The 9,489-nt window shown below is 36.4% G+C and overlaps 1 protein-coding gene and 1 non-coding gene across 2 annotated transcripts; both read right to left on the bottom strand.

Moving 5' to 3' along the window:
* Positions 1 to 4,531: 4,531 nt before the first annotated feature.
* LOC107176616 (uncharacterized) lies at positions 4,532 to 5,320 on the bottom strand. The gene has a single exon (XM_015529403.1). It carries the CDS (start codon positions 5,318 to 5,320, stop codon positions 4,532 to 4,534), a length of 789 nt encoding a protein of 262 aa, XP_015384889.1.
* A 3,324-nt stretch (positions 5,321 to 8,644) lies between these two features.
* LOC112497399 (small nucleolar RNA R71) lies at positions 8,645 to 8,751 on the bottom strand. Its single transcript, XR_003064195.2, has one exon. It is a non-coding gene; the product is annotated as a small nucleolar RNA R71 (small nucleolar RNA).
* Positions 8,752 to 9,489: the final 738 nt, after the last annotated feature.

The following is a 9,489-nucleotide window of genomic DNA, read 5'->3' as shown; positions in this document are numbered from 1 at the left end:
GTCTTGCAGGCGCATTCTATAGAATTTATTTTTTCCCTATAGAATATTTATTGGTCTACAGACTTATTCCATAGAATATTTTTTGGCATGTAGGCACATTTCACAGAATGTTTATTGGCCTGTAGGCTCATTCTGTAGAATATATGTTAGATCGTTGGCTCATTGTGTGAAATGAATGTTTACCCTATAAGTGTAGTTTGTAGAATATATTTTTGGCCTGTAAGCTCATTCCATAGAATTTTTATTGCCCTGTAGGCTCATTCTATAGCACACTTGTTTACTCATAGGCGCATTTCATAAAATGTTTAATGGCTCATAGGCTTTTTCTGTAGAATGTATGTTTGATAAGTTGTTTACATGAAGTACATTATATGGATCTAGATCTAATCTCTACAATAATGATACATTTATTCTTTTTTGTAGATTATTCCCTTTATCCAATCTACAAAGAATGCTTTCTAAGTACATAAGTCATTTTTGTAGATAATAAACCTAAATCATTGTGTAATAACGCCCTTAGGTGTTTTGTCGATTTTTGTGCTTAGGTGATTTACATAAAATTCTTTCTAAGTACCTAGGTCATTCTTTTGGAGAATGGACTTAACTCATTTCATGCAGAAAGTTTTTATTGGACATTTCTTTTTTTTTTTTGGTCGGCTTTTGGATTTTTTATAATTTTTTTATAACAATACTAACTTTACTTTTTCAATGTGGAATGCTTTCTCCATATCATACTGTGATTTTAATTTCAAAAGTTTGAAAAAAAATCAAAATTCTGTTAGTACTATTAGTTGACTAGTAAGTTTACTAATAAAAAATTAATTTTATCCTTTAAACAAAAATTTTTGTCAAAAAAATGCAAAGTATTAAATATTACAAATTCAATATCTAAGAAAACTATAAATTCATCCCTCAAATATAAGTTAGAAACACTTACACTCAAACTTAAATGGGCTATGAAACCTGCCTCCTTCAACTTTAAAAATGCTATAGTTAACCCTCTTACATTAACAATTTAAGTACTTTTACAATTAAAATATTGATATTGTCCCTAATCGATTTAAGTTATTTTACAACCCGTAAATATCCATCAAAATGAAATATTTTTTGTGTGTGATATGACAATATTGTTCTTGATAAGTTAATTACCTAGTTTTTTAAAAAAAAATTGGCATTTTTTTTATTTTTTCCAAAAAAGATAATTTTTTTATATTCCACCTTGATCACATCATGGATTATATATTAATTTTATTTCTCGCATAAGATAAAATATTCTCTCATTGATAACACATAAAATAAGCTTCATCAAAGCTTCAAATACTATATGCCCAATTTGTTTACATTTTTCAATTTTTAAGCCAAGAAAATATGAAAATAAAAAATAAAAAATAAGGTAAATTAGGTAATTAATTCAATATATATAAATAAAGTGTTTTCACAATACATACATAATATTTCATTTTAATGGATGTTTACGGTTTGTAAAATAACTTAATTGATGATTAGGGGCAATATTGAAGACTACTTCATTGAAAAATAACTTAAATTGTTTCAAGGGATTAAGTCTATTGCTTTTAAATTTAAAGTGAGTAGGAATGACAACCCATTTAAATTTGGGTACAAGTGTTTCTAACTTATATCTAAGGCAGAATTTGTAATGTTTCCTTTAAAATACAAACTAGCAAAAAATAATCCATATAAGCCTATAAATTTAATATTTTATATCGTATTTGTGTACATTCTTTCAAAGATAAAATTAATATTTTATTAGTCAACTAACTGATCAATTGATGAAAATAGAATAAAATAATTAGTTTTGTAAAAATATAATAGTAAACTTGTAATCTAATATTTCTTTTTTTTTTTAGGGAAACAAGAACTTCATTAAATCGATAACTGGTAAACCAACCAAGGAGGTGGAACATGCCTCCACTCTCCCGGACCTGACAAAGAACCCCCCACCCTAGCAACAGAATGACTGGCGAAGTTCTCCTAACAAAAGAGAAAGTAACATCTCCTAAAGATTAAACTAATGCTCTACAATCATCAATAATAAGACTAAAACCATTAGGACTAAAACTAGCCATAGTTAAAGCAGTGAAAACTTGTAAGCTATCCATTTCAATAATAACAGGAAGGAAGGGTAACCCCTTGAGCCAACTGAGTATCTCTTGCACGCCAATAGCTTCAGCCTCTAGAGCACCAAAACTGCCAATAAGCCAATTACTCCTTGCAGCTATAAATTCACCCTCAGAATTACGAATTACAGCCCCATAACCAATCGTGCCCCTCTAGCATTAGTAGACCAGTACCAGGCATCTTCCTCTCTTTTGTTACTCAGAGGAATTTGGGTAATAAGATCTCAATCTCTGTCATTGAAGATATCAGCCAGCACATCCAAATCCCAGTTGCACTGCCCTAGTATCATGAGGCTGCTTACTGGAGCATTTTCTATGACATCAGGCAGGGAGTAGTAACATAACCATGGTCTAGATCTGGAAGCCAAGGAGAGCCCCCAATCGTGGTCTTACATCCATTACCGATTTGAATACGCTACCTTGGATAATCACTGTATGTGCTGCCATAATAGACCGCCAAGCGTAGCTAGGGTTGCTACCCATAGTAGCTTTACCAAAAGAGGACAGCGGGTAGTATCTAGCTCTAAGGATGCGCACCACCAAACTATTGGGATTAGATAAAAGCCTCCAGCCTTGCTTTCCAAGCATCGCAATGTTAAAAGAGTGGAGCTGCTTAAAGCCAATTTCCCCATGAACTTTAGGCTTACAAAATTTCTCCCACCGCATCCAATTTATCCCTCTGCTGCCACTTCGATTATTACCCCACCAAAATGAGTTCATCATTTTCTCTAGCTCTCGACAAAGATCCAACGAAAAAATATATAAATTCATTGCATAGTTAGGCATTGCCTGTGCAACTATTTTCAATAGAATTTCTTTCCCTACTCTAGATAACAGCTTCTGATTCCAGCCTTGGAGATGTCGTAAAACCTTGTTACGAATAAATCAAAAAGCCTCATTCTTGTTTCACCCAATAGAAGATGGTAGGCCAAGATAGGATCCATGATTGCTACTAACTGCTACCTTCAGAATGTCGCACACTTGCTGAGTCGCGGCAGCACTAACATTAGCACTAAAGGATATCGATGATTTATTGTAATTCACCACTTGACCCGAGGCTACCCCATAGATAGCCAATGACTGTTTTATGATCCGAGCCTCTTGTGCATTTGCCTTAAAGAAAAGAAAACGGTCATCTGCAAAAAATAGATGAGTCACTATCGGAGCTCCCCTAGCCAACCGAACTCCATGCATTAAACCTGCCCTCTCGTGCTTTCGAAGTAATAAACTCAACCCTTCCGCACAAATGATGAACAAATATGGAGACAAAGGATCTCCTTGGCTCAAACCTCTACTAGGGACGATAGGCCCCACTTCCTCGTTGCCTCGGAGAACCTTATAAGTGACAGTAGAAACACACAAAAGGATTAACTTAACCCATCTCTCGGCAAATCCCAACTTCAACACCATAGTCTTTAAATAACCCCACTCAATCCTATCACACACCTTAGACATGTCAATTTTTAAAGCTGCAGTCCATGTCTTCCCTTGCCTCTCCCGCTTTAAATAATGCATAATCTCTGCCGAGGTTAGGATATTATCAATAATGGCCCTCCCAGGCACAAAAGCACTTTGATTTTCTGAAATAATCGAGCTAAGAACACTTTTCATACGATTAGCTAACATCTTAGCCACAATCTTATAAAGAATATTACACAAAGCTATTGGTCGTAAATCTGTTAAATACTCAGGTTGAGATTTTTTTGGAATTAACACTATTGCAGTAGCATTTAATCCAACAAGGAACTCACATGTATCAATGAAACTCAAGCACGCAGCAGTCACGTCACCTCCAACAATGTGCCAAAACATCTCATAGAAGGTAAGGTTCATTCCATCCGGCCCTGGGGACTTATCAGGGTGCATGCTAAAGAGTGCATCACGAACATCAATAGCCGTGAAAGGCTCTAATAAATTCTAGTTCTGTTCCGTTGTAATCTTCGTTGCAACACAGGATAAAATATCCTCACTAGCACTTCCTTCTGAGTGGTACAAATTTGAGAAATACTCCATAACTAAAGAATTTACCTCAGACGAATTAGTGCACCAATGACTAGAATTGTTCTATAATCGCCCAATCGTGTTCTTTTTTTTCTTATAGAAGCAGTGGAATTGAAATACCGAGAGTTCATGTCTCCCTCCTTCAACCATAACGACTTCGACCTTTGTTGCCAAAACACCTCATGGCTGTGTAACAATTCATTATAACGCTTCCGTGTTTCCACAAAATCAGCCAAACTTGTTGAATATTGGCACCCCTGAAGAGACCCCATTTTTTGCTTGCAAGATGCTAGCTGTTTAATAAAATCACAAGCAAGGTGACCACCCTAATGCATAAGCTCAGCCTCATAAAGAGAAAGTTTAGATTGAATTGAAAGACCAACTGATAAATCTCAACTCTTTGTAATAACCTCCACACAATCCTGCTCACGAAGCCAAACATTCTCAAATCTGAATCGTTTAATCCTAGGATAATGAGTTTGCGGGAATGGGTCCAGAAAAATTGGCAAGTGATCGGAACACATAGCCTCCAAGCTCAGCAATCTAGCTCTCGGGAAAAGGGAAATCAAAGCGCTGAAAGCCAAAGCTCTATCCAAACACTCCTCCACCCAGTCAATCGTGCCCCGAAAACTCTCCCATGTGTATTGATAGTCATCTATGCTTAAATCGACCAATCCAAAGTCCGAAACAGCAGCTCGAAACCCATTAAGCTTCCAATTTGGATGCTCACACCTGCCCCATTTTTCACTGATATGCAAAAGATCGTTGAAATCACCGATGTAGATCCAAGGTAAAGAGGAAACCGAGGATAAGGAACGAAGTAGCTCCCATGAATCACGCCTTCTACTCATCTCAGGGAAGCCATAGAACCCAGTATACCGCCATTTTCCAACTTCTGCATTTTCAACTTGAACGTCAATGAAAGTACGCCCAAAATTAAGCAGCTGAACTTTGTAAGCTAATTTCAAGTTAAGGGCAAGCCCACCACTTCGGCCCACTTTATTTACTGTAAACAAATTAACATAACCTAAGTTAAGCTTCAAACTCTCTAATTTTTCTCGACTACATAAAGTTTCCATTAAAAAGAGAAAATCCGGCTTTTTATTTCTGACCAAGTCCATCAACACCTGAACTTTCCGTGGGTGGCCCAGCCCACGGTAGTTCCAACTTATGGAACTCATTGTTCTCGGTGGGCCTGTGAAACAGGACCCACCACTAATCCATTTTTTGACTCAACCACATTATCCATCACTTGGGTGTTTTAAGCCTCATCACAGCTCAACTCATGCTGTACTGCACTGTGAGCCCTTCTCCTTTTAGCATCTGTAATAATAATACCCGAATTAAACTCTTCAGTATATTCCTGCAGTTGACCCAGAACTTTAGGAGATACTACCACATCCTTTCCTTTATCAAGCAGTTGACCACGATTTGTCAAGCATTGTAGAGATCCTGCTATATTATCCACAATCCCATTAGCTTTGCCCCTATCATTATTATTGCCTTCATTTAAGCCTGATTTCACGGCACCTTCCAAATCAACTACCATAACCTCAACGGAATTAGTGCAATTTCCAAGTTTCATCTCCTCCTCCCCTAGTGGATTTGAGCGCAGCCAACGGTTGCTGGAGTTCATCAAGTTTCTTCGTGTAGGCGCCTTCATCCAATGGCCATACGGCCTGGCTATAATAGCCGTGGTTTGCTCATACAAAGATGGACAATTCTTTGCTGTATGCCCAAGAAGACCACATAGAAAGCAAAATACATTCAATCTTTCATCTTTGAAATCCACCCACATCCAATCCCTACCTACTTTCTTGAGCCACATCCTACGCTTGAGAGGCTGCCTAACATCAATGGATACTCGAATCCTCATATAGTTCCTCCATATCCTGTAAGATTGTTTTCGTCCGACTCCACAAACTTGCCCACATAATTACCAATACTTTGTAGGATCCTCTCTTATTGGAATCCGATAGGAAGATTGTAGATTTGGATCCAAAAAGACGTATGAAATAAGGGGACATTTTGAGGTTGTTCATCCATCCCCAGCCGCTGAACAATGACAATATGCTGATCAAACGTCCACGGCCCCGAGTCTATCACTCTTTTGATGTTAATTTCATGAAAACATTTGAAGAGAAATAGTGTGGACGATAAATCTTTAATACAAACACCTCTGTCAGGCCTCCATAATGACGCCATGGTGTTCTTCATGGCTGGAAAGTTAATCACTTTGTCCGTAAAAAACCTACCCACAAAGCAGTAATGAAAATCAATTTTAGGCGCCTGATAACTCTATGAAATAAGAGTTATCATAGCACTTTTAGACTTAAATTAATATTACTTAGAGAGTAAATGATGTGATTCTATTGCATTTTTGTTATATTTTGCATAAATATTCATTTTAGTTTAGTCTTAATGAGTTTTACTTAATTTAAAGTAATTCGTGCTTAAATTGTGTGCATAATTGTAGGTTTCCATAAGCTTATAATTCATGGAAGGAATGCTGATGCAATAGGCTTGCAAAAATGAGGAAGAACTTAGCTATAAAAGAATTGAAACAAATCTGGAACAGTGCAGTTGCTGAAGCCGTTGCTGTAGCAACATTTTTGTAGCCATTGCTGTAGCAATCCTGGAACAACGACAGAGAAAATTCCACGTAGGATACTTGTAGCATTGCGATTTGCAGTTTCCTAATCTGATTTATGCACGCCCTAGGCTTCCGTTTACCATTATTTTCAACTATAAAAGAAGCACACATCATAAGAAAAACGGGGAGCCGTCACCCAAGGAGAAAAACACAAAGAAACAAAAGAAAAACAAGATTCAATAGAGAGATTAAGGGCTGCACAAAAGGAGAATTGGCAAAAATCAATTGGGAGCTCAATCCTTCTTATTCTTCTCTTGTTTTCTCTTTTTCTATTTATTTATGGGGATGTGTTTCATGGCTGAAACTTTGTTCTTTATTTTTCTGTTACAAACCATGAACTAAATTTATTTATGGTTCAGTGATAAACAATCTTGATGGTTTATTGACTGAATATATGTATTGCTGCATGTTTACTGTAGCAGATTATTTTGATAGTATTTATTTTTATTCATTATTTTGGTTGATCACCCATTTAATAATACAAGTTAGGAGAGAGCCGCAAAATGGCCTATCTTAGTGGAACATATCAAAGCAATACTTGGTTTTAGATTGAGTTTCCTAGATTGAGTTTAACTTATTCCAAAAGGGTCATGCTTAATCTAAAATTAGTGATGAACTAGACATAGGGTTTCACCTTGTAGGGTAAATAGAACCTAAGCGTGTAATGCTATATCTTATGTTGGCATAACAACTTATCACTATTAGGTTGCATATAGATATAAGATATCCAACATGCGACGGCTAAGGATACATAAGGATTCTGCCCACTATTGTAGCAAATACTGTAGCAACCGAGCTAACCATTAGAAAATAGTCAAGACCATTAGGAGAGTTTATTCACTCAACTACTATATATTCCCATTAGTTTTATCCTTGAGCTTGACGTGATAGTTAACTTTATTGCATTTTATTTATTGCGTTTTTAATGTAATTAGTATATTAGTTTCATTAATTATTTTATTTTATTTTAGTATAAAATCTGCACTGTTAAGATTGTTGTAGCAAAGCTAATAACAACAATCCCTGTGGAGACAATCTTAAATACTCATCACTTTATTACTTGTGTGTGTACATTTGCACATTGATTCCAATAGCATTAATATTTATACACCAACAAGTTTTTGGCGCCGTTGCCGGGATTGATTGTTCATTGTGATTTGTGAAATTAGTTTTAACAGTGCTAATTTTTTATTTTATTTTAATTTGTTTATTTTGTTGACATATGTGATCTAGCAACCCTTGCATGCGCAAATATAAATCTGTTGACTTCCAGTTTGATCCAGAAATTGAAAGAACTGCAAGGAGATTGAGAAGAGAGCATCTAGAATTACAAGCTGCTGTAGCAATGGATGATTTGCAAGATTTGAGAAACTTGAACCATAGAGAGGGGATATAACCAGTCAATGTACATGAAGGTCTGAATGGACAATGTGTTCAAAGGCAACCAGGGAACAACAACATTATTCACATGGCGAACGATAAAGATAGAGCCATTCGAGACTACGCAGTGTTGACTCCTCAAGCCATACATCCGGGAATAGTTAGACCCGACGTTCAAGCTAATAATTTTGAACTTAAACCCGTGATGTTTTAAATGCTTCAAACAGTGGGACAATTTAATGGTTTTCCATCCGAAGATCCTCATCTACACCTTAAGTTATTTTTAGAAGTAAGTGATGCTTTCAAGATTGCTGGAGCATCGCAGGAAGCATTGAGACTCATACTTTTCCCGTTTTCTTTAAGAGATCGAGCAAAAGCATGGTTGAATTCTCTACCACCAAATTCTATCACTACATGGAATGATTTGGCTGACAAATTTTTGATGAAATACTTCCCGCCAACCAAGAATGCAAAATTGAGAAACGCGATCACATCTTTCCATCAACTTGAAGATGAGAGCTTGTGCGACGCATGGGAGAGATTTAATGAGTTACTCAGAAAATGTCCTCATCATGGTATTCCTTGCTGCATACAGTTGGAAACTTTCTATAATGATCTCAACCCAAGCACTAGATTGATGGTGGACGCTTCAGCAAATGGGGCCTTGTTATCTAAGTCTTACAATGAGGCTTATGAAATTTTGGAAATGATAGCCAACAATAACTATCAGTCGTAATCAACCAGACAAGTTGCAGTAAGAGGAATAACAGGAGTCCATAACGTAGATGCCTTGACAACATTCTCAGCCCAAGTAGCTTCATTAACAAATATGGTAAAGGTTATGACTAATGCTTCAGCAACTGTTAACCAAATTTCTTATGTGTCTTGCGTTTATTGTGGAGAATGGCATTTATTCGACAATTGTCCTGGGAATCCAACTTCAGTCAATTATGTGGGCAGCTTCAATAGACAGAATCAAGACAATCCATATTCAAACACTTACAACCCTGGATGAAGATAGCACCCGAACATTTCATAGAGTAATAAGAATCAGCCTGTTATAGCATTCAGTAGACAGAACAGACCTGCTTAACCACCTGGATTTTATCCACAAAATCAACAGAAAATAAACATCAACAATGATCAACTCAGCTCCTTTGAAGGTTTGATTAAGGATTATATTGTGAAGAATGAAGCAGTTGTCCAAAGTCATACTGTATATTTGAGAAACTTGAAAAATCAAATTGGACAGCTTGCTGCAGTATTAGGTAACAGACCTTAAGGTAGTTTACCCAGTAATACAGAAGACCCAAGAAG

Source organism: Citrus sinensis, chromosome 1 (assembly GCF_022201045.2).
Source record: "Citrus sinensis cultivar Valencia sweet orange chromosome 1, DVS_A1.0, whole genome shotgun sequence".
In the NCBI taxonomy this organism is placed as follows: domain Eukaryota; kingdom Viridiplantae; phylum Streptophyta; class Magnoliopsida; order Sapindales; family Rutaceae; genus Citrus; species Citrus sinensis.
This window is presented reverse-complemented; position numbering and strand designations above follow the sequence as displayed.